This window comes from Entelurus aequoreus, linkage group LG20, assembly GCF_033978785.1.
Source record: "Entelurus aequoreus isolate RoL-2023_Sb linkage group LG20, RoL_Eaeq_v1.1, whole genome shotgun sequence".
Classification (NCBI taxonomy): Eukaryota; Metazoa; Chordata; class Actinopteri; order Syngnathiformes; family Syngnathidae; genus Entelurus; species Entelurus aequoreus.
The window spans coordinates 48,133,780-48,158,991 of record NC_084750.1 but is presented as its reverse complement, the minus strand read 5'-3'; the positions used below and the strand labels follow the sequence as shown (position 1 = coordinate 48,158,991).

The 25,212-nt window shown below is 41.3% G+C and overlaps 3 protein-coding genes across 13 annotated transcripts in view; 2 read left to right on the top strand and 1 right to left on the bottom strand.

Moving 5' to 3' along the window:
• LOC133636327 (zinc finger protein 37-like) overlaps positions 1 to 25,212 on the bottom strand; it is a 497,781-nt gene that overhangs the window by 185,162 nt on the left and 287,407 nt on the right. The gene's annotated exons all lie outside the window — the stretch shown is intronic.
• The window catches only part of LOC133636328 (gastrula zinc finger protein XlCGF57.1-like), a 346,899-nt gene that overhangs the window by 250,575 nt on the left and 71,112 nt on the right, over positions 1 to 25,212 (top strand). For 9 of the 10 annotated variants that reach the window (XM_062030239.1, XM_062030250.1, XM_062030247.1 and 6 more), the window contains one exon: positions 2,538 to 4,286. The exons of the other annotated variant lie outside the window; for it this stretch is intronic. In XM_062030239.1, coding sequence (XP_061886223.1) covers positions 2,538 to 4,009 — 1,472 coding nt within the window. In that variant the 3' untranslated portion in view covers positions 4,010 to 4,286. Of the gene's footprint in view, positions 1 to 2,537; positions 4,287 to 25,212 lie in introns of those variants that run through there. 10 annotated transcript variants of the gene reach the window in all.
• On the top strand, positions 18,883 to 21,701 carry LOC133636351 (uncharacterized). The gene is made up of 3 exons (XM_062030325.1): positions 18,883 to 18,957; positions 19,196 to 19,603; positions 20,049 to 21,701. The coding sequence occupies exon 3, from the start codon at positions 20,738 to 20,740 to the stop codon at positions 21,413 to 21,415; it is 678 nt and encodes a 225-aa protein (XP_061886309.1). The 5' UTR covers positions 18,883 to 18,957; positions 19,196 to 19,603; positions 20,049 to 20,737; the 3' UTR covers positions 21,416 to 21,701.

Here is a 25,212-nt window from a genome sequence, read left to right as displayed (position 1 = left end):
AAGCTTTCAACTACTTCCTTCATGTTGTCATTATATGTGTTTCCGTCTAAGAAGTATTGGGGGTAATCCCCCCAAATATAAGCTTTGGCTTCAGCCTATTCCTTATTCTGGCATTCTTTTTCTTTTCTTTTTGTGTGTAAATGTGTATGATTGTTAAATATGTATCATCTGTACAGTTAAACTGCTCACACAGAATGGTTGATGGTTGATTATATGATGGAAATAAACTTATTTCATTAAAATAAACATATGGGAAGCAGGTTGTCTTACGTCAGCACCAGAAGTGGTAAAATCAGCTGCTCACCTGGCAGGTTTTTTGGGGATGAATAGGGAAGTCCTTCTTTAGCTGCCGTCTTGTTTTATCATATATTGCTGCCTTTGCACCTGTCAATGTTCACTTTTGTATGCACATTAAATCAACAACACACCTTGACTTTGGAGCAATGTTCACAGACTCTAGTATTTGGCTCTCTATTAGATGTGACAGTGCCTACCTCTTTAGGACCACCCTTTCTAGATATATAAAGATGTGTATTTACAACATTAATATATACATACTATGCAAATATAAAAAAAGGTAAGCTTTTAGTTAATTTTAATAAGTTTTGTTTTAAATGTTTTGTTTGTAATTGTTTTTTAATCTTCATTATTTACTTTGTTATTACAGTATGTCTCTATATACATATTTATTTGATACATTTTGGCCAAAGGAGGCACATTTCAATTTCTTACTCACACTTGTTATTACATATGTTGACCAGAGGGGGATGAATAGGTAAGTCCTTCTTTAGTCCTCCTTTAGCTGCCGTCTTGTTTTATCATATATTGCTGCCTTTGCACCTGTCAATGTTATTGTTTTATGCACATTAAATCAACAACACATCCTGACTTTGGAGCAATGTTCACATACTCTAGTATTAGATGCAATGTTATTGGGACCATGATTTATGTCATCACTTGTTCACACCTCCTCATATGGAAGATACTTTTCCTTCTTCATGTCTCAAGAACACACGCACGCACGCACGCACGCACGCACGCACGCACGCACGCACGCACACACACACACACACACACACACACACACACACACACACACACACACACACACACACACACACACACACACATTCTTGTATGTGTGACCTTCTTGACAACTTCTGTAAAATGGCTACCTCTTTAGGACCAGCATTTTTAAATATATAAAGATTTATATTTACAACATTAATAATATATACATACTATGCAAATATAAAAAAGGTAATTTTTTAGTACATTTGTTTTGGATTTAGTTTTTTGTAATTGGTTTTCAATCTTCATTATTTACTTCGTTATTACAGTATCTCTCTCTCTCTCTCTCTCTCTCTCTCTCTCTCTCTCTCTCTCTCTCTCTGTTATATATATATATATATATATATATATATATATATATATATATATATATATATATATATATAGTTTTGATTCATTTCAATATCTTACATACACTTGTTATTACAAACCCTGTTTCTATATGAGTTGGGAAATGGTGTTAGATGTAAATATAAACGGAATACAATGATTTGCAATTCCTTTTCAAGCCATATTCAATTGAATGCACTACAAAGACAACATATTTGATGTTCAAACTCATAAACTTTATTTTTTTTTGCAAATAATAATTAACTTAGAATTTCGTGGCTGCAACACGTGCCAAAGTAGTTGGGAAAGGGCATGTTGTAAACTGGTGTATGTCTCCATTCTTATAAATTGGTACGACTTTTGCAATTTTCATTTTGTCAGGGAATTTGCCGGTTAGAAATGATACGTTGCTGATATATGTCAGAGGTTCTGAAATGTCTTCTATAACCTTTTTTATGGTTACCATATCTATTCCATGACAGTCGCTTGAGGTCTTGGATTTACAATGTTTTACAATTTGGATTATTTCTTCTTTTGTCACGTTCTTAAGAAACATGGAATTGGGATTTCTGTCTATGAGCTCACTCAAGTCCTCAACTGATCCATCATCTGCATTTGGAAATCTTTCTTCCACCGATATTAACAAAGTAATCATTAAAACGTTCAACCATTTGGTTCATATTGTCATTTTTTGTATTTCCATGTAGAAAGTACTGGGGGTAATCTTTCTTAGCAGCATTTTTAATGATGCTATTTAGGATGTTGCTCTCATGTTGTTTCTGTTCTTCTTTAATAATTGTCTGTAGTATTCCTTCTTACATCTTCCTAGTATACCAATTAGCTGGTTTTTATATTTATTATACTTATTTTCTGCCTCTGTAGATGTCTGTGTTATTAATATTCCATATAATGTCTTTTTTTTTAAATGTAGCTTTGATGTGGCAAGCTACTTTTGTAGTGTAGCGTGCTCCAATTCTCTGAGGATAGCTTAGCTCCATTTAATTGAGAGTAACTTGTAGCTTAGCTTACTACATTGTCCAGGTAGCTTGCCCATCACTGTCTATTTGGCCTAGCTCACATGTCAATAGTTTGAATACTGCAAACTTCAATACAGTAACACCTCATTTGTTCTGCAGATGTCCAGCAGGTGTCAGCGGGGAGTCATGAAGAGGAGTGGCACACCAGTGTGGGACAGAAGGAGCTACAGGCCCCCTCCCACATTAAAGAGGAGCAGCTTCATGATGAAGATGAAGCTCAGTCCTTACAGCTTCATCACAGTCAAAGTGAGGAGAACAGAGGGGCGGAGCTTGTAAGTCAACACATCACAGAAGCTGATGGAGAGCATTGTGAAGATATAAAGTCAGAACCAGACAGCATCTTTGCTCCACTGTCAGACATGGACCACATGATGTCACACTCTTCTGATCACAGTGACCACATCCAAAAACCTTTGGAGAGTCAAAATGACTCTAAAGGTGATACGAGACATCACACTAACAACAAACACTTTGACTGCTCTCAATGTGGGAAATCATTTAGACAGAAGAGTAATTTTAAAGTACACATTAGAATACATACTGGAGAGAAACCTTTTAATTGCTCTGTTTGTAAGAAGAGTTTCTCCACAAAGCTTAACATGACCACACACATGAGAACACACACTGGAGAGAAACCTTTTACTTGCTCTGTTTGTGCTAAAAGATTCAACACTAAGAATGAAATGATATTACACATGAGAGTACATACTGGAGAGAAACCTTTTACTTGCTCTGTTTGTAGGAACAGTTTCTCCACAAAGCAAAGCATGACCACACACATGAGAACACACACTGGAAATAATTATTTTACTTGCTCTGTTTGTAAGAAGAGTTTCTCCAGAAAGGAACACATGACCACACACATGAGAACACACACTGGTGAGAAACCTTTTACTTGCTCTGTTTGTAAAAAGAGTTTCCCCACAAAGCATCACATGACCAGACACATGAGAACACACACTGGAGAGAAACCTTTTAATTGCTCAGCTTGCTCTAAAAGATTCAACACTAAGAATGACATGACCACACACATGAGAACACACACTGGTGAGAAACCTTTTACTTGCTCTGTTTGTAAGAAGAGTTTCTCCAGAAAGCAACGCATGACCACACACATGAGAACACACACTGGAGAGAAACCTTTTACTTGCTCGGCTTGTGCTAAAAGATTCAACATTAAGAAGGAACTTATATTGCACATGAGTACACACACAGGTGAGAAACCTTTTTCTTGCTCTGTTTGTAAGAAGAGTTTCTCCAGAAAGCAAAGCATGACCACACACATGAGAACACACACTGGAGAGAAACCTTTTCCTTGCTCAGCTTGTGCTAAAAGATTCAACATTAAGAAGGAAATGATATTGCACATGAGAACACACACAGGTGAGAAACCTTTTTCTTGCTCTGTTTGTAAGAAGAGTTTCTCCAGAAAGGAATGCATGACCATACACATGAGAACACACACTGGAGAGAAACCGTTTAATTGCACTGTGTGTGATAAGATGTTCAGGTTTAAGAATCAGGTGAGTAGACACAAGTGTGTAACAGTCATGGAAGCTGCAGGGTTGTAAAAAGACTTAAACAGTGATTGTGCTAAATGTAGTTTAAAAACACAGCATGTTTAATAAGAATGTATATTTGATGTTGTATGTAGTGCTTCTCATCTTGTAGTCTTATATGTTGTCCTGTAATTACTTTTTAACTTGTGTGCATGTATTGAATATTATATATGTAGCTAGTATCCTATTTTATTTTGTCATTGTTGTAGAGAGGACATCTTATTTTCATGTTTTTTTTTGTGTGTGTCATATAAAATCACAATTTTTCCATTGCATTTTATTGTTTTTATCCAACTAAAAGTATGAATGAATAAAATGGTTAACAAAATGTGGACTCTGGTAGATTAGCAGCATTGTTACATCATGGATGTTAACTACTGCAAAACATCAACAAAGAAGAAAAATTAAGTTAAAGGCCTACTGAAATGATTTTTTTTTATTTAAACGGGGATAGCAGATCTATTCTATGTGTCATACTTGATCATTTCGCGATATTGCCATATTTTTGCTGAAAGGATTTAGTATAGAACAACGACGATAAAGATTGCAACTTTTGGTATCTGATAAAAAAAAGGCTTGCCCCTACCGGAAGTAGCGTGACGTAGTCAGTTGAACATATACGCAAAGTTCCCTATTGTTTACAATGATGGCCGCATGAAGTGAGAGAGATTCGGACCGAGAAAGCGACAATTTCCCCATTAATTTGAGCGAGGATAAAAGATTTGTGGATGAGTAAAGTGCAAGTGAAGGACTAGTGGGGAGTTGAAGCTATTCAGATAGGGAAGATGCTGTGAGAGTCGGGGGTGACCTGATATTCAGCTGGGAATGACTACAACAGTAAATAAACACAAGACATATATTTACTCTATTAGCCACAACACAACCAGGCTTATATTTAATATGCCACAAATTAATCCTGCATAAAAACACCTGCGTGTTTGTTATGCTAGCTCCTAGCTCCTATGCTAGCTCCTAGCTCCATAGAACACGCAAATACAATTCAAACACCTGATCAACACACACAATCACTCAGCCCAAAAGACCGTTCACCTAACCCAAGGTTCATAAAGCTTATATATTTTTAAAAAGTTACGTACATACGCAAAAAAAAGTTGCGCACATACTGTCAAGCGATCAAATGTTTAGAAGCCAAAGCTGCATACTCACAGTAGCACGTCTGCGTCTTTGTCATCCAAATCAAAGTAATCCTGGTGAGAGTCTGTGTTGTCCCAGTTCTCTACAGGCGTCTGTGTATCGAAGTCAAAAGTCCTCCTGGTTAGAGTCTCTGTTATCCGAGTTCTTCCATCTTGACTGCATCTTTCGGGAATGTAAACAAAGAAGCGCCGGCTGTGTACTGTTGTTGCTGACTACGTTCGAAAAATACGTCCATTTCGCACCGACAACTTTCTTCTTTGCTTGCTCAGCTTCCTTCTCCATAATGCAATGAACATGATTGCAACAGATTCACGAACACAGATGTCCAGAATACTGTGGAATTATGAAATGAAAACAGAGCTTTTTCGTATTGGCTTCAATGTGGAAGGCATACCCGTGTTCCCCGGGCTACGTCACGCGCATATGTCATCTTCAGAGGCGTTTCGAACCGGAAGTTTAGCGGCAAATTTAAAATGTCACTTTATAAGTTATTGTATTGGCATGTGTTATAATGTTAAGATTTCATCATTGATATATAAACTATCAGACTGCGTGGTCGGTAGTAGTGGCTTTCAGTAGGCCTTTAAAGTTAAAGTACCAATAATTGTCACACACACACTAGGTGTGGTGAAATGTGTCCTCTGCATTTGACCCATCCCCTTGTTCACCCCCTGGGAGGTGAGGGGAGCAGTGGGCAGCAGTGGTGCCGCGCCTGGGAATCATTTCTGGTGATTTAACCTCCAATTCCAACTCTTGATGCTGAGTGCCAAGCAGGGAGGTAATGGCTCCCATTTTTATAGTCTTTGGTATGACTCTGCCGGGATTTGAACTCACAACCTACCGATCTCATGGGGAACACTTTAACCACTAAGCCACTGAGTAGGTGTAACACATCACTGAACTTTAGAGCCATCGTGAGTGGAGTTGCTTGTTTTTATTGCTGCATTTCTACTTATTTCACCTCACATCTTCACTTTTAATACTAAAGTCTTCTTCACATATATTGTTGTAGGCTTCTAACATTTATGTTTCTGATGTGTGTGTAGTCTGTGGAAAGGGTTGTTGTCCCTTGTGGATCCAATTGTTCACTTGCACATGTACATCTTTTTCATCATCATCATCATCATCATCATCATCATCATCATCATCACCGGCCCACTACTGGACGAAACCTTAGCAATAAAGGCCTACTGAAATGAATTTTTTTTTATTTAAACGGGGATAGCAGATCCATTCTATGTGTCATACTTGATCATTTCGCGATATTGCCATATTTTTGCTGAAAGGATTTAGTAGAGAACATCGACGATAAAGTTTTGGTCGCTGATAAAAAAGCCTTGCCTGTACCGGAAGTAGCGTGACGTCGCAGGTTGAAAGGCTCCTCACATTTCCCCATTGTTTACACCAGCAGTGAGAGAGATTCGGACCGAGAAAGTGACGATTACCCCATTAATTTGAGCGAGGATGAAAGATTTGTGGATGAGGAACATGAGAGTGAAGGACTAGAGTGCAGTGCAGGACGTATCTTTTTTCGCTCTGACCGTAACTTAGGTACAAGCTGGCTCATTGGATTCCACACTCTCTCCTTTTTCTATTGTGGATCACGGATTTGTATTTTAAACCACCTGGGATACTATATCCTCTTGAAAATGAGAGTCGAGAACGCGAAATGGACATTCACAGTGACTTTTATCTCCACGACAATACATCAACGAAGCACTTTGGCTACAGAGCTAACGTGATAGTATCGTGCTTAACTGCAGAGAGAAACAAAAGAAATAAGCCCCTGACTGGAAGGATAGACAGAAAATCAACAATACTATTAAACCATGGACATGTAAATACACGGTTAATGCTTTCCAGCCTGGCGAAGCTTAACAATGCTGTTGCTAACGACGCCATTGAAGCTAACTTAGCTACGGGACCTCACAGAGCTATGCTAAAAACATTAGCTATCCACCTATGCCAGCCAGCCCTCATCTGCTCATCAACACCCGTGCTCACCTGCGTTCCAGCGATCGACAGTGCGATGAAGGACTTCACCTGATCACAGATGCGTTCGGCGGCCCGGAGACGGAGGAAGTTAAGGTGAGTTCGGGGGCTAGCGCGTCTGCTATCCAACTCAAAGTCCTCCTGGTTGTGTTGCTACAGCCAGCCGCTAATACACCGATCCCACCTACAACTTTCTTCTTTGCAGTCTTCATTGTTCATTAAACAAATTGCAAAAGATTCACCAACACAGATGTCCAGAATACTGTGGAATTTTGAGATGAAAACAGAGCTGTTTGTATTGGATACAATGTGTCCCAATACTTCCGTTTCAACCATTGACGTCACGTGCATACGTCATCATACATAGACGTTTTCAACCGGAAGTTTAGCGGGAAATTTAAAATGTCACTTTATAAGTTAATAATACCTGGGATTTATATAGCGCTTTTCTAAGTACCCAAAGTCGCTTTACATGTTTTTCTGAACCCATCATTCATTCACACCTGGTGGTGGTAAGCTACTTTCGTAGCCACAGCTGCCCTGGGGTAGACTGACCCGGCCGTATTGGCATGTGTTGCAATGTTAAGATTTCATCATTGATATATAAACTATCAGACTGCGTGGTCGCTAGTAGTGGCTTTCAGTAGGCTTTTAAGTCCGCGTGTTTGATTGTTGCAGCGAGAAACCAGCGAAGAAGAAAAGCCGGAAGTTAGCAACACGCAGGTTTTGTTTGTTTAAAAAATGTGTCCAGTCAGAAAGCTGAGAATGTTGATGGAGCAGCGACTAAATTCTGTCCTTGAAGAAATATTTGGAGTGTTGGAAAGAACCATAGCAGAGTACTAGGAGGAACTTCGTTCGGACAAAGGAGGAGAACAAAGGTCTACAAGAACTACTGGATGCTGTTTTCAAACCTCAAGTTGTGCTACACAGAGCAGCTTTGTTTACATCTTTTTACATCTCTACATCTTTTACACTTGACATCTTTTTACATCTCATTTAAAAGTAACTTTATGTGCACTGAATTAACATTTTTCATTTTGTTTGGTAAATGCATAGATGGTGTGCATATGTACTAATATCATATATATATATATATATATATATATATATATATATATATATATATATATATATATATATATATATATATATATATATATATATATATATATATATTTAAAGTTGATGTGAGACAATTCTACTTCCATAAATATTGCCTTATTTATCTTTTAAGATTTTTACATCTTCTGCAGACTGTTTTTATACCAGGTCACTGTCAATTATTGCTTTACGAAAGTTATTAAGACAAAAGGTTGATACTCCATCATGATCGCCGGGTGTTTATGTCAGTAAAGTTGTCCTAAAAGTCAGTCGTCTCTTTTTAATAACGGTAGAGAGCACTGCACCGTTATTCTTCACTACCTAGTCCATACCAACACACCCCCAAACAATATAACGGTGTCAGAAAAGGAGTAGGAAGAAGCAGAACTTATTTATTGTACCTCTTTTCATATCCTAGCAGTTTAATCATTTGTTGTTCTCTGTTTCTTAACAGAACACTGAACAAGTAAATACATTATTTACAATAAGTAAACAAATAATAAATACTTAAATATTAGACATGTGAACATCTACACAACAATAATAATAATAAAGAAAAGGTTCAAGATGTTTATTTTAATTCTTATTCTTTGTACTCAGTGAACACTTTTAGTTTGAACACTTTCTTAAACTTAGTGTTTTGTTTGATTTCCTTGCTTAATCATTCCATCATTTCATTCCACATACTGATATGCTAAATGTTTTAAGTGTTGTACGTGCATACAAATGTTTTAAATTAGATTTTCCTCTAAGATTATATTTCTCCTCTTTTGTTAAGAAGAATTGTTGTACATTCTTGGCTAGCAGGTTATAGTTTGCTTTTTACATCATTTTAGCTGTTTGCACACTCACTGAGTCATTGAAATTCAATATATTTGATTCAATAAATAAATAGTTTGTATGTTCTCTACATCCAACATGATGTATTATTATAACTGATCTTTTTTGTAACACAGTTAGTAAATGAAGTGCACATTTGTAGTTATTTCCCATATTTCTACACAATAAGTCAGATATGTAACACTAGTGAGCAATAGAGAATATGAAGTCATTTTTGGTCTAGAACATGTTTGTATTGTGTCGGTGATCTGGTGGTTATTTGGATAAATGTCATTGATATTGAAATGTTGGCTCTGTATCTGCATTGGTTGTCTGTGAGTGTTTCATTGTTATTTATGCATTTTTCCAATCCGTTGTTAAACAGTTTCTCAATCATTTCATAAAATTGTAGAAGTAATGAAACAGGTCTCAGGTTTGTAAACTGCTGTTTGTCTTCAGTCTTATACATTTTTCATTTTGTTTGGGAATTTGCCTTTTTGAAATGATAGGTTGCTGATATTTGTTAAAGGTTGTGAAATATCTTCAATAACCTCTTCAATGTAAATGTAGTATTTAGTACATTGATACCACACGGTCCTTTCAACCATTCCTAAAAGACTACATTTTAGCCTCCAATAAATAACAGGACTTAGAAATGTTGTGAAAGAAGTGAAGTGGTGAAGAAGGAGCTGAGCCGGAAGGCAAAGCTCTCAATTTTCCGGTCGATCTACGTTCTCATCCTCACCTATGGTCATGAGCTTTGGGTTATGACCGAAAGGACAAGATCACGGGTACAAGCGGCCCAAATGAGTTTCCTCCGCCGGGTGGCGTTGCTCTCCCTTAGAGATAGGGTGAGAAGCTCTGTCATCCAGGAGGAGCTCAAAGTAAAGCCGCTGCTCCTCAACATGGAGAGGAGCCAGATGAGGCATCTGGTCAGGATGCCACCCTAGCGCCTCCCTAGGGAGGTGTTTAGGGCACGTCCGACCGGTAGGAGGCCACGGGGAAGACCCAGGACAAGTTGGGAAGACTATGTCTCCCGGCTGGCCTGGGAACGCCTCGGGATCCCCCAAGTGGCTGGGGAGAGGGAACACTGATGGATGCAGTAGATGTTATACTTGCACAACACTGATGGATGCAGTAGATGTTGTACTTGCACAACACTGATGGATGCAGTAGATGTTATACTTGCACAACACTGATGGATGCAGTAGATGTTATACTTGCACAACACTGATGGATGCAGTAGATGTTGTACTTGCACAACACTGATGGATGCATTCGATGTTGTACTTGCACAACACTGATGGATGCATTCGATGTTGTACTTGCACAACACTGATGAATGCAGTAGATTTTATACTTGCACAACACTGATGGATGCAGTAGATGTTGTACTTGCACAACACTGATGGATGCACTAGACAAAATGGCGGCGCCCTAATAGGCAGCGGCTTGCAGACGCTCTTTGGAGTGTAGAGCGATTTGGCAAAAATACCCGTCAATTCTGCCTATTTCATGGCTGGCTCAAAGCGTGAACACTCTGTGATCACATACGACCGACAGACAATTCTGGATGTGGATAGATCGGGTCGTTATAGACTGAAAGATGCATGTACGGTGGACCTCCTCGCTAGCATGGGAATACTTTGCGGGCTACATCGAGCGGCCTTTGAATCAGCGGAGTCAAGTACTAGCGGGGACCGTCAATGGAGGAGACGTAAGCGGTGTGAGCGGAAGCAGAAGCAGGGATGCCGAGCGGGGCTAACAACAAAGTGAAAGGCTAATCCTCAAAGAAGCGTAGAGTGTCCGGGTAAGAAGTCATTTAAACTAAAACTAGCCGGCGCCAGGCTGGATAATCCCTGCACACATAGCAATTCTCTTGGATTAAAACACAACTCACATAATGTTTTTTCGTTTGTGACTGTGTCAGAGGCAGACATACAATATCTACTGAGGTGGCTAACTATGATGCGTTCAGTTTATCGCAGCACCAAGCAGACAATCTGAAAATTCCCGTCGTATCAATTCCTAGATATGGTCGAAACTATTTAAAGTGCACTACGCATAATAAACGTAACATTATTAATATTGCTACTACGGATAATTTCAACAAACAATCCTCAAAACAGCCCACTACCTATAATATGGGATTTTTAAACATAAGATCAGTATCTTCTAAAACGTTATTAGTTAATGAAGTCATTAGAGACAACAATGTTGACGTCGTTGGTCTCGCCGAGACCTGGCTCAAACCAGACGATTTTTTTGCGCTAAATGAGGTATCTCCTCCTAACTAGACGAATGCACATGTTGCCCGTCCTCTTAAAAGGGAAGGGGGTGTCACACTAATATACAATGAAAACTTTAATCTTACACCTATCGTAAATAATAAATATAACTTATTTGAGGTGCTCACTATGAGGTTTGTCACACCGCTGCCTCTCGACCTGGCTGTTATCTACCGCCCCCCTGGGCCCTATTCGGACTTTATCAGTGAATTCTCAGAGTTTGTTGCTGATCTAGTGACGCACGCCGACAATATAATCATAATGGGGGACTTTAATATCCATATGAATACCCCATCGGACCCTCAGTGCGTGGCGCTCCAGACTATAATTGATAGCTGTGGTCTTACACAAATAATAAATGAACCCACGCATCGCAACGGTAATACGATAGATCTAGTGCTTGTCAGGGGTGTCACCACCTCTAAAGTTACGATACTCCCGTACACTAAAGTAATGTCCGATCATTACCTTATAAAATTTGAAGTTCTGACTCATTGTCAACAAACTAATAATAATAACTACTATAGCAGCCGCAACATTAATGCTGCCACAACGACGACTCTTACTGGCCTACTGCCTTCGGTAATGGCACCATTCCCAAATTATGTGGGCTCTATTGATAACCTCACTAACAACTTTAACGATGCCCTGCGCGACACCATTGATAGTGTAGCACCGCTAAAGCTAAAAAGGGCCCCTAAAAGTCGTACCCCATGGTTTACAGAAGAAACTAAAGCCCATAAATGATCATGTAGAAAGCTGGAACGTAAATGGCGCGCGACTAAACTTGAGGTTTTCCATCAAGCATGGAGTGATAGTTTAATAACTTATAAACGCATGCTTACCTCAGCTAAAGCTAAATATTACTCAAATCTCATCCACCTCAACAAAAATGATCCTAAATTTTTGTTTAGTACAGTAGCATCGCTAACCCAACAAGGGACTCCTCCCAGTAGCTCCACCCACTCAGCAGATGACTTTATGAATTTCTTTAATAAGAAAATTGAAGTCATTAGAAAGGAGATTAAAGACAACGCATCCCAGCTACAACTGGGTTCTATTAACACAAATACGACTGTATATACGGCGGACACTGCCCTCCAAAATAGTTTCTCTCTCTTTGATAAAATAACATTGGAGGAATTGTTAAAATGTGTAAATGGGACAAAACAAACAACATGTTTACTTGACCCAATTCCTGGGAAACTTATCAAGGAGCTTTTTGTATTAATAATAATAATAATAATACCTGGGATTTATATAGCGCTTTTCTAAGTACCCAAAGTCGCTTTACATGTTAAAAACCCATCATTCATTCACACCTGGTGGTGGTAAGCTACTTTCGTAGCCACAGCTGCCCTGGGGTAGACTGACGGAAGCGTGGCTGCCAATTTGCGCCTACGGCCCCTCCGACCACCACCTATCATTCATTCATCATTCATTCACCGGTGTGAGCGGCACCGGGGGCAAGGGTGAAGTGTCCTGCCCAAGGACACAACGGCATGGGAAGAGGCGGGGAGCGAAACTGCAACCCTCAGGTTTCTGACACGGGCGCTCTACCCACTACGCCATGCCGCCCCAGGTCCATCAGTGTTAAATATCATAAACTTATCACTTTCCTCCGGCACTGTTCCCCTAACATTAAAAAAAGCGGTTATTCATCCTCTACTCAAAAGACCTAACCTCGATCCTGATCTCTTGGAAAACTACCGGCCGGTGTCCCACCTTCCGTTTATCTCGAAAATCCTCGAAAAAATTGTTGCACAGCAGCTAAATGAACACTTAGCGTCTAACAATCTCTGTGAACCTTTTCAATCCGGTTTCAGGGCAAATCACTCTACGGAGACAGCCCTCGCAAAAATGACTAATGATCTATTGCTAACGATGGATTCTGATGCGTCATCTATGTTGCTGCTTCTTGATCTTAGCGTCGCTTTCCATACCGTCCATCATAATATTTTATTTGAGCGTATCAAAACACGTATTGGTATGTCAGACTTAGCCTTGTCTTGGTTTAACTCTTATCTTACTGACAGGATGCAGTGCGTCTCCCATAACAATGTGACCTCGGACTATGTCAAGGTAACGTGCGGAGTTCTCCAGGGTTCGGTTCTTGGCCCTGCACTCTTTAGTATTTACATGCTGCCGCTGGGTGACATCATACGTGTTAGCTTTCACTGTTATGCTGATGACACTCAACTCTACATGCCCCTAAAGCTGACCAACACACCGGATTGTAGTCAGCTGGAGGCGTGTCTTAATGAAATTAAACAATGGATGTCCACTAACTTTTTGCAACTCAACGCTAAGAAAACGGAAATGCTGATTATCGGTCCTGCTCAACACCGACATCTATTTAATAATACCACCTTAACATTTGACAACCAAACAATTACACAAGGCGACTCGGTAAAGAATCTGGGTATTATCTTCGACCCAACTCTCTCGTTTGAGTCACACATTAAGAGTGTTATTAAAACAACTCTCTCATTTGAGTCACACATTAAGAGTGTTACTAAAACAACTCTCTCGTTTGAGTCACACATTAAGAGTGTTACTAAAACGGTCTTCTTTCATCTCCGTAATATCGCTAAAATTCGTTCCATTTTGTCCACAAGCGACGCTGAGATCATTATTCATGCGTTTGTTACATCTCGTCTCGATTACTGTAACCTATTATTTTCGGGCCTCCCTATGTCTAGCATTAAAAGATTACAAATTACAAATGCGGCTGCTAGACTTTTGACAAGAACAAGAAAGTTTGATCATATTACGCCTATACTGGCTCACCTGCACTGGCTTCCTGTGCACCTAAGATGCGACTTTAAGGTTTTACTACTTACGTATAAAATACTACACGGTCAAGCTCCTGCCTATCTTGCCGATTGTATTGTACCATATGTCCCGACAAGAAATCTGCGTTCAAAGAACTCCGGCTTATTAGTATTTCCCAGAGCCCAAAAAAAGTCTGCGGGCTATAGAGCGTTTTCTATTCGGGCTCCAATACTATGGAATGCCCTCCCGGTAAAAGTTAGAGATGCTACCTCAGTAGAAGCATTTAAGTCCCATCTTAAAACTCATTTGTATACTCTAGCCTTTAAATAGACCCCCCTTTTTTAGACCAGTTGATCTGCCGTTTCTTTTCTTCTCTCCTCTTCTCCCCTGTCCCTTGCGAGGGGGAGTTGCATAGGTCCGGTGGCCATGGATGAAGTGTTGGCTGTCCAGAGTCGGGACCCCGGGTGGACCACTGGCCTGTGCATCGGTTGGGGACATCTCTGCGCTGCTGACCCGTCTCCGCTCGGGATGGTTTCCTGTTGGCCCCGCTGTGGACTGGACTCCCGCTGATGTGTTGGATCCACTATGGACTGGACTTTCACAATGTTATGTCAGACCCACTCGACATCCATTGCTTTCGGTCTCCCCTAGAGGGGTGGGGGTTACCCACATATGCGGTCCTCTCCAAGGTTTCTCATAGTCATTCACCGACGTCCCACTGGGGGGAGTTTTTCCTTGCCCGTATGTGGGCTCTGTACCGAGGATGTCGTTGTGGCTTGTACAGCCCTTTGAGACACTTGTGATTTAGGGCTATATAAATAAACATTGATTGATTGACAACCTACCCATCTCAGGGCGGACACTCTAACCACTAGGCCACTGAGTAGGTGTGTGGTGTATTGATTGAAAAATAAAAGCTGTGCAATGTATGAACAATTTCAACAAAGCACAAATAAACAGTTCAAAGACTGACAGTATTGCAGTAAATCACACGTTTCACTTACTTTACATTTGCACAGAAGACAATCATTTTCCCTGAACTATATCAGTGTGCAGTGTCTCATGCTGCATTTTAATTATGTCAGTTTTGATACATCTCAACTTTGCAGTGAAAAAGGGTGTAGTGCAGGTTTTTGAGCGTGCACAAACTTGACACATGAGGCCCCAGGTCCCTGGACTGAAGAAGGAGTAACCAAGCACTTGAAGCATCATCTATCTTACTGTTCAGGAAGGTTTCAGACACAGAGAAGACATGGGGTCATGAGTGGATAAGATTATGCTCCAAATAATCCAAATGTGTACAAATACCTCAGATATTTGTGAAAGAAGCAGTGAGGAGGTCCTGGGTAGGGTGGATGTCGCCACATATGAGCAACATACCACAAACTAAACAGCTAATTGGTTATTTTCCCTTGTCTGTTCTTGTGTGTTTTATTGCGTCTGCTTTATGTGGGAACCTTTTACAGCACACTGAACAAATAATTGGTTTTTCACCTGTGTGTGTTCTCATGTGTCGACACAAAGAGCTGTTATAAGAAAAGCTTGTACCACAAACTGAACAATTAAATGGTTTTAGTCCAGTGTGTGTTCTCATGTGTTGAGTCAGTTTTATCTTAACAGAAAAGCTTTTGCCACAAACTGAACACTTATATGGTTTTTCATCTGTGTGTGTTCTCATGTGTTAAATCAAGCTACCCTTAACAGAAAAGCTTTTGCCAGTAACTGAACAGATAAATGGTTTTTCACCTGTGTGTGTTCTCATGTGTTGAGTCAAAAAGCTATTTTGAGAAAAGCTTTTGCCACAAAACTGAACAATTAAATGTTTTTTCTCCTGTGTGTGTTCTCATGTGTTGAGTCAAATTGCTATTTCGAGAAAAGCGTTTGCCACAAACTGAACACTTAAGAGATTTTTCTCCTGTGTGTGTTCTCATGTGTTCAGTCAAATTGTCATTTCGAGAAAAGCTTTTGCCACAAACTGAACAATTAAATGGTTTTTCTCCTGTGTGTGTTCTCATGTGTTGAGTGAAATCGCTATTTCGAGAAAAACTTATGCCACAAACTGAACAATTAAATGGTTTTTCACATGTGTGTGTTCTCATGTGATAAATTAATCGGCTCTTTTTAGTAAAACTTTCAGCACAAACCGAGCAGCTGAAACATGTTTTGCCTCTCTTCTTTGTAGAGCATTCAGAGTGTTTGTTGTCAGTGTGAGTCCTCATATCACCTTCACAGTCTGTATCGCTGCTCAAAGGTTCTTCAACCTCGTCTTCAGCCTCACTATCTGATAGTGGAGCTAAGAGGGTGTCTACTTGTGGTTTCTCTTCATCATCTTCAGTCTTCACAGAGAGAATACTCAGTGGAAACTTGGTGTAATCAGCTTCCTCTCATCCTAGAAGACACTCTCCCTCCTGAGTGATGCAGAGTTCCTCCTCTTCCTTTTTAATGCAGGGTGGTTGTGGAGTCTCCTGCTTCAAAGTGGAGCTCCCCCCTGACTGAGGGGAAACTTCTTCTGGATTACCGATCAGCTGCTGGACGTCTGCAAGACACAAACAACACTTTCTTCTATGTACTGTATGTGTGTGTAGTAGGCTTCTACAGTATACTGCTACCAATAAAGTATTGTGGTACTAATAAATTGAAATCGGTACTATACCACCTTTGAAAAGTACCGGTACGGTGGATTAGTTACAACTTGGTCACTTTATTTATTATTTCCACAGGGCACAAGCGGACTCCTGCACATGCTACCACTACCTCTCCTTACTCGCCCACTCACTTACAAAGGCTGTCCGTCACAATGGAAGGCATGGGTCGAGCTGTGGGATCACAGACTGTGGCCATTTCTGAACTAAATGGCAAGATGGATCACATCATAGAGAGGCTTGCTGGAAATGGAAAACATTGGATTGAGAGCTGGCACGGACGATTAGAGAAGACATGAAAATGTCTGCTCGCTTGGAAAACAACATTCCTAATTTACCATCTGACTCCCTCGCATGGCCTTGACGCTGCTCAAAAACAGAAGAAAGGCTGTTGGGAAACATCCCTGAAGGACACCTCAGACTCTGACTACCCTCCCTCCCTCCTCAACTACACCTGGGAGTTGAACTTTGCTTGCCCTGCCTGCAGAGCGACTCCAGGCCTATAGACACAACAACAACTCACCCTGAACGATGGTCACACACACACACACACACACACACACACACACACACACACACACACACACACACACACACACACACACACACACACACACACACACACACACACACACACACACTCACACTCACTCTCACACTCTCACGCACACACACACACACTCACACACACACAGACGTACTCTCTCTCACACACACACACACACACACACACACACACACACACACACACACACACACACACACACACACACAGACGTACTCTCTCTCACACACACACACACACACACACACACACACATACACGCACACACACACACACACACGCACACGCACACGCACACACACACACACACACACACACACACACACACACACACACACAGCAAAGCAGAGTAACTTAGCTATGATGGAGAGGAAATAAAGTTAAAGCTTAAAGTTTTTCCAGTTGATTTCAGTGAATAAAACAATGTATTTTCTATTAACTTGTTTTTTCTGTTAGTTACTACCTGTATGTTTTTTCACACATTCCCGCCATCATGGTGTGGTGATGAGTAATTTAATGGATAAATTCCCTGTAGCCTCATTGATATTTTTTTCTGTCAACAGAGGGTTCACCCCAATAAATTGACAACATACACAGACCTGATAGAATCCCACAGAAAGAGAAGATGGTCTTCTGCTGAGGGCCCCCCCCCCCCATCAAGAATGCAAAGATCACAATTAAGCTGTCTTACTGTCTCTTCACGGTGAGTAACGCAGACAACACTTGACAAGCTTGTGCTAAATGTTGTATGTCAAGCCAATCAACCATTTTCTGTGGTTGAGACACCATCCTTCAAGACTATGATAGAAACCCTGCAACCTCAGTGTACAGTTATGACAAGAAAAACATTTAGCTGTAGAATACAGGAAGCTGCAAAGACAATGAAGAGCATAATTGTCAGAAAACTGAGTGCTGTGAATCATGTTGCTACCACAACTGACTGCTGGTCTGCCAGACAACGTAGTTACTTAGGTGTCACCTGCCACTGGATAGACCAGAACTCTCTAGAGAGACAATCCGCTGCATTAGCTTGTAGACGTCTCAAAGGCTCACACACTTTTCATGTGCTTGCTGCAGCATTAGAGGATGTACATTCCGAGTACCAAATCAGGGAAAAAGTGAGCAGGACAACAACAGACAGTGGTTGAAACTTCCTGAAGGCCTTTGGAGTATATAGTGCGCAGGAGAAAGAGGACAGAGTCGCTGATGATGGACAGGAGGAGAGAGACTCAGAAGGGTCAGAAGACGAGAGTGAGTCGGAGGTGGAGTACCAAGATGTGTCTGCTATTTTGGATAATGACACTTGCCTGGAATATCATCTTCCAAAGCAGCAAAAGTGTGCATGCCATATCCTCAATGTCATCTCTGCAGTTGACACCACTGCTGCTGGAGCCAAACATACAAGAGGTTGTCACGTGCAAAATGTAGTGCTCTGTGGAATAAGACCAGCAGGTCAACCACAGCATTTGAAATTGTGGAACGTGAATGCAGGATGCAGTTTCTCCCACCCAATCAAACTCCTTGAAGCTCCCTGTTCTTCGCTGTAGAAAGGCTTGTGCGCATTCAGAAGGAGCAAGGAGAAAAAGCACTCCGCCATGTGTGCATAGCATTGCGGATAAAGATGTAAGTTGGCAGAACTCACATTGTTTAAAGTGTAATAGAACAAATGTGGACATTAATGTGGGTGAATCCACCTGTTTTAAGATCAATAGAATGCAACATAATATAGCTTTCTTTACGTGGTCATGTGATAATTGTAGTTGATTTGTTGTGTACTTTGTATGTTCATTTAACACACACAATGAAGATGAAAAAATGGATGTATCAAAAGTAGCTAAAAGCTAACTTTCATCTTTTATAGGCTCAATACAGCTGAAATAGCATTTTTGACTGAGTACGCTGCTGTAATGAAGCCTGCTGCCATGGCCCTGAACATCCTCCAAGGGCAATCATCATTGCATATGGGCTTCCTGCTGCCATGGCCCTGAACATCCTCCAAGGGCAATCATCATTGCATATGGGCTTCCTGCTGCCATGGCCCTGAACATCCTCCAAGGGCAATCATCATTGCATATGGGCTTCCTGCTGCCAACACTTCACCAGTTGCAGGACAAGCTGAAGAAGTTGCAGTCATCTTGCAAAGTGTGTAGACCTCTCATTGATGTCCTGCAGGAGGTTTTGGAGAGATGATTGATGAATCCATGAGTTGATATACTCCTACCAAAATTCAGGACATCCTGGACCACTGATGAGAGCATCTTAAATGACGGTAAATAATATACTTATGCACATGTGCACATTTTCCAAATGAAGATGTGTGTATATCAATCCATGTAATGTTATTTTTATTTAAGTTCATACTGTTATCAGTGACAAGTTATGGGCTAGCAAGAGTTAGGAGCACATCAAAAACCAGCAGTTTGGAAGGCTATACAGTAGAAAGGAAACAAATACACTAGCGTTCAAAAGTTTGGGGTCACATTGAAATGTCCTTATTTTTGAAGGAAAAGCACTGTACTTTTCAATGAAGATAACTTTAAACTAGTCTTAACTTTAAAGAAATACACTCTTTACATTGCTAATGTGGTAAATGACTATTCTAACTGCAAATGTCTGGTTTTTGGTGCAATATCTACATAGGTGTATAGAGGCCCATTTCCAGCAACTATCACTCCAGTGTTCTAATGGTACAATGTGTTTGCTCATTGGCTCAGAAGGCTAATTGATGATTAGAAAACGAAAGGAAACGTGCCAAGTATCAGGAGCTGGTGGAGGACTGCAGGGGCAGGGGCTGGAGGACTTTCTATGAGCCAATAGAAGTTGGCTGCCGTGGCTTTGCAGGACGCTCCCTCTGCAAAGTGCTTGGCCGATTGGGAGTCACAGGGGCGGCCAAAAGCAGGGCCATTCAATCCGCAAGTGAAGCGGCAGAGAAAGCCACGAGGTGGTTGTGGCTGAAAAGGGCAGATCCGTGGGTTGCTACTGGGACACAAGCAGGGACTTGATCACCCCGGCTGGGTCGCCTGGACGAGGGTGTATGATGTTGTGAGACCCGAAACACCCGATGAATCCAGGATACATCACTGATGATGTGTCCCAGTGCATCCAGGAGATGTATCTTTCAAGTTTCTGTCTGGCTAAGCCAGTGACTCCTAGGAAAGACTGGGTGGCAACCAAGAACAGTTTGGTCGACTACTGGAGAGACAGTTGGCAGCTCGGACAGACGGCACCCGGGACAGTATGGGTTAGCACCCCAGCCTGTATCTTTCGTGAGAAAGAACCCACATAAGCTACGGAAAACCCTACAGAGCAATACCCCCAGGAGATCCCGAGAGGGGGGGAGGATGAGATCTCCAATCGGACGGACCAAAGGTTAACGACCCCCGCAAACGAACTGACTACGAGTATGACATGTATCTGCGGCAAGCTGTGCAAAAATCAACGTGGCTTAAGAATCCATCAGGCCAGAATGAAATGTTTGGAGCGGGAGAGCGAGGTTCAACGCACAGGTCCTGGACCTGGTGAGACGCAGGAGGAGCCCGGACAGGAGACACCCCACAGATCCCAGTCCCTCCACGTACCAAAGTCTCTCAATCCCAGCAGAGTAGTTCCACAGCAGCGGATTAAATGGCCCCAAGCAAACAGACAGAGCGAGTGGCTGCAGTTTGATGAGGACGTGTCCAACATCATCCAAGCCACAGCCAAAGGAGATGTCGACAGCAGGCTCCAGGCAATGAGTACCATCATCGTCAGCTATGGCTCACAAAGATTCGGACGGATGGAGAAGGGCAACACTGAGGCCACCCCCTACACCATGAACCGCAGGGCCACTAAGATACACCAACTGCGGCAGGAGCTTCGAACCCTCAGGAAACAGTTCAAGAGAGCTGCCGAGGAGGACAAACAACCTTTAGAAGAGCTGCGCAACATTCTGCAGAAGAAGCTGACAACTCTCCGCAGAGCAGAGTGGCCCAGGAGGCGTGGAAGAGAGAGAGCTAGGAAGCGAGCAGTCTTCATTGCCAACCCCTTTCGGTTTGTGAACACAAGCGCAGTGGCCAGCTCGAGTGCCCAAGAGAGGAAGTGAATCGCTTCTAAAGTAACGTTACTCTTACTTGACTACAATTTCTGGCTACTCTACCCACCTCTGCATAGGACTTAGTAGGTGTCATGACATGCAGTACAAGTGACTGTGGTACACAATGTGACCAGCAGATGGTGCTAGATAATGATGTTCAAGTAAAGACACAAGCGCTCTTTCAACCCTCTGCGCATCCACTCGGCGCAGACGTGATCCCATGTACAAATATCGCGACATGCTAATTTAGCCGCTATCAAAACAACTGCTGATTTCCATCCATCCATCCATTTCCTACCGCTTATTCCCATTTCAACAATTAAAAATAGGAACTTGATAGTAAATAAAGCCACGTTTCCACTGCTGGATGCTGTGTTCAATGGAGTCGATGATGTTTTAACGTTTAGGGGACGTGCTGTCATGAAATCAATCAAACATATTCCAATGTCACTACTCCATAGGTACCGGAAGACTACGTCACTTCCTGGACTTACAATTGTTTTTACAAAAGTGCTTTTGAAACGTCACATTCTGTGATATTTGAATATTGTATTCATGTTTTGTATAAAAACTATCTTACATAGGAGTACAAGGGAACAAGAATATAAACATGAACAAGGGGTAGATGTAAAAAATCAGGGACTATTATGGCCACAATTTCAATCACTGGAGATGACAAACTTGTGAAAAATTTCTCTCCTTTTTTAACGATAAGGTTGCTTCTATTCGGGCAAATCTTTCTCGTTCTCCATTGAGTTTTAATGTGGTCACTCAGTGCTCGGCTGTGTTTTGTCAGTTTGAGCCTGTGTCCATGCCTGAGCTTACAGGAATAGTCGACAAACTAAAACCCTCGTCCTGTCCCACAGACCCAGTCCCCCCTCGCTTTTTTAAAGAAATCTGGGACACTATTGACTTGTCTGTTAGGGACATCATCAACAGCAGCTTGATTTCTGCCTGTGTCCCCTCTTTTTGTAAAAGAGCTGTTGTCGAGCCCTTGATTAAAAAAACAGGTCTAGATCCAACAAGTTTGTCAAATTATCGGCCCATTTCCAAATTACCTTTTGTGTCAAAAATTCTGGAGAAATGTGTTTTAGCGCAACTGCAGCCTTTTTTAGATGAAAATAGCACTTTAGATCCATTTCAGTCTGGATACAAGGCTTTGCACAGTACTGAATCTGCACTTTTAAAGGTTTTTAATGACTTGCTTTTAATGTCTGATTCTGGTAGCTCTGCCATTTTAGTGCTTTTAGATCTTACAGCTGCCTTTGATACAGTCGACCACACAATTCTTTTAGAGCGCCTGAGAGACTGTGTGGGTGTCAGGGGGACTGCATTAGAGTGGTTCAGATCCTACCTGTCAGAGAGGTCCTTCTCTGACAGGCTGGGGGACGCCACCTCTTCTTCTGCTCCGCTTCACTGTGGTGTCCCCCAGGGATCCATTCTAGGCCCCATCCTGTTTTCCTTATACATTTTCCCTCTTGGAGAGATTTTTAAGAAACATGGGGTGTCTTATCACTTTTATGCAGATGACTGCCAAATTTATATGCCAATTTCAAAAGGCCACGGCCCCCTGAAACCCACTTTTATTCTTTGGCTTTTAACACTAGGTGAGTTGTGTGGTCCTCTGTCCTCTGTCTCTCTGTGTTTTTTATACATTTTAATGTCTATTTTACTGTTTTAATTGGTTTTACCCTTTAAAATCGTTTTTAATCATATTTATTTTTTATATTGTTTTTGTATTGGTTTTCTATTAATTTATTCTTTGTTTTTATTCAGTCATTGGTGTAGCATAATATTGTTTTAATATTGTTTTTAATATTGTTTTTAACATGGCTGTGCAGCACTTTGGAAACATTCTTGTCGTGTAAATGTGCTATATAAATAAAGTGGATTGGATTGGATCGGATTGGATATGCTGAGAAGAAAAGTGCTAAAAGCGAAACAACACCCATGAATGTCTAACAGCAGGGATGCTGTGTGAACTAGCAAGTCCAGGTGCTTATTTTTATGAACTCATGTGCAGTGCATTTCATGTTTTCAACTAAGATAGCAGTGGAGCCTCCATTCTTCTAACAAGTCAGTAAACCTTTACAATCACTCCAAACCGGTTCAATAATGTAAATAAGTGTGTCCCTCAACTTACCTCTTTTTCAGCCAACATTTTTTGATCCACTTCTTCCTCCGTAAATCTTGATACATATTGACGATGACCCACCCTGCTATACTTCTGATTGGCTCTGAGCCTTTTTAGCCTGACCAATCAGAAAGGAGGGGCCGTCTAAGAATACCCGCCCCCAAAGTGCCAAAACCAAACATGACAGCGCGAGGAGAGATGCCAGGAGTACACAGAGAGCGCACAGACTGAGACGGCGCGCGCGCACAGAGGCACCGCGCGCATGCACAAAGGCGCCACGCACGCGCAGAAAAGCACCGCACGCATGCAAAAAGGCGCAGCGCGCACGCACAACGGCACCACGCGCGTGCAAAAGGGTGCCGCGCGCGCGCAGAAAAGCACCTCACGCATACAAAAAGGCGCCGCGCGTGCGCACAAAGACACCACGCGCGCGCAAAAGGGTGCCGCGCGCGCGCACTAAGTGGAGAATCAGCGCGCGATAACAGTTTTTATGCGCTTGGATTTGTGGCACTAATGTGACGCCATATATGTGCCTCGAGGCACTTCAGTGCTAACAGACGTTTAAAAGTCCAAAGAGTTAGACAGGCTGACAAAAAGATCAGTGATTGTTGTATCACACACGCATTGCTCATTGCAGAAAGGTCCTGTCAACCAGCTTGTCACATTTAAAAATCTGATTTTCAGGGTAAACCCTTGGCTTATGGTCATACTACCCTGAGCACGTCAGATCTCGGAAACTAAGCCGGGTCGGTCCTGGTTAGTACTTGGATGGGAGACTGCCTGGCCGGCTAATGCCCCCCCCCCCCCCCCCCCCCCAAGTCCAGATCGGGGTTGACGGTGATGATGATCATTCCGCTACCTCCCAAGAAAGGAGCTTCTTTTCAAAACAACATTTTATACTTTTTTGACACTAGACCGTACGAAAAATAATTAATTTCCTGCAGCTGATAAGAAGAGGGGAGAGTATTATTAATACTATTACTCTTCACGTTTAGTAACTACAAGAAGTGAATGCAGTAACAGTTTGTAGCAATATAACAATATAACAATGTATCATAATTATTACACAATATGAGAATGTGTGCTGTATAAATTAATGAATGAATTACTTCATTTAATTATAGCAAATGTATCACAGTAATTATGCAGGGAACACCTAAACTGATGTGTTGTGTTAATTTAGCAATACAAAGTGTAGTTGTTGATTGTTTAATTTTATTTCTAATGAATTAAACAGAACATTAAACCAAGTACAAGAGCAAATTGGGCAGATTTTGCCAATGTATTGTGTTAATTAAGCAGTATAAAATATATGACAATGATTTACTCGTCAGTTGCTTTGTTTTATTTATAAAAGCTTAGACCACAAATGAAAAGACATACAAGAGGCTGTGTATTTAAAAAGTGTTAGTTTCCATTTCTCTTGAAGGACTTGGATGACACAAGGTCTTCCAATCATGTCAGACTCGGCTGCTGGCCTGAAAAAATGTGTCAGCAATAGGACCTGAAAAATACTCCTGACCTAAAAATACTCATACAAAAGAAAAGTGCAATAAAAGAGGAAACAGGTGAAATGTAACGAGAAAAAGTTGCAACGTTGATCATTTTAACTCAAAACTGCCATGCAGGCTGTTTTTTTCCCTTTAAAACGTTCACTGCTCAAAAAATAACA

What these genes read in the sequence shown, in the direction of transcription:
- LOC133636351 (XM_062030325.1), top strand. Translation starts at nt 20,738, where the DNA reads ATGACATGTATCTGCGGCAAGCTGTGCAAAAATCAACGTGGCTTAAGA.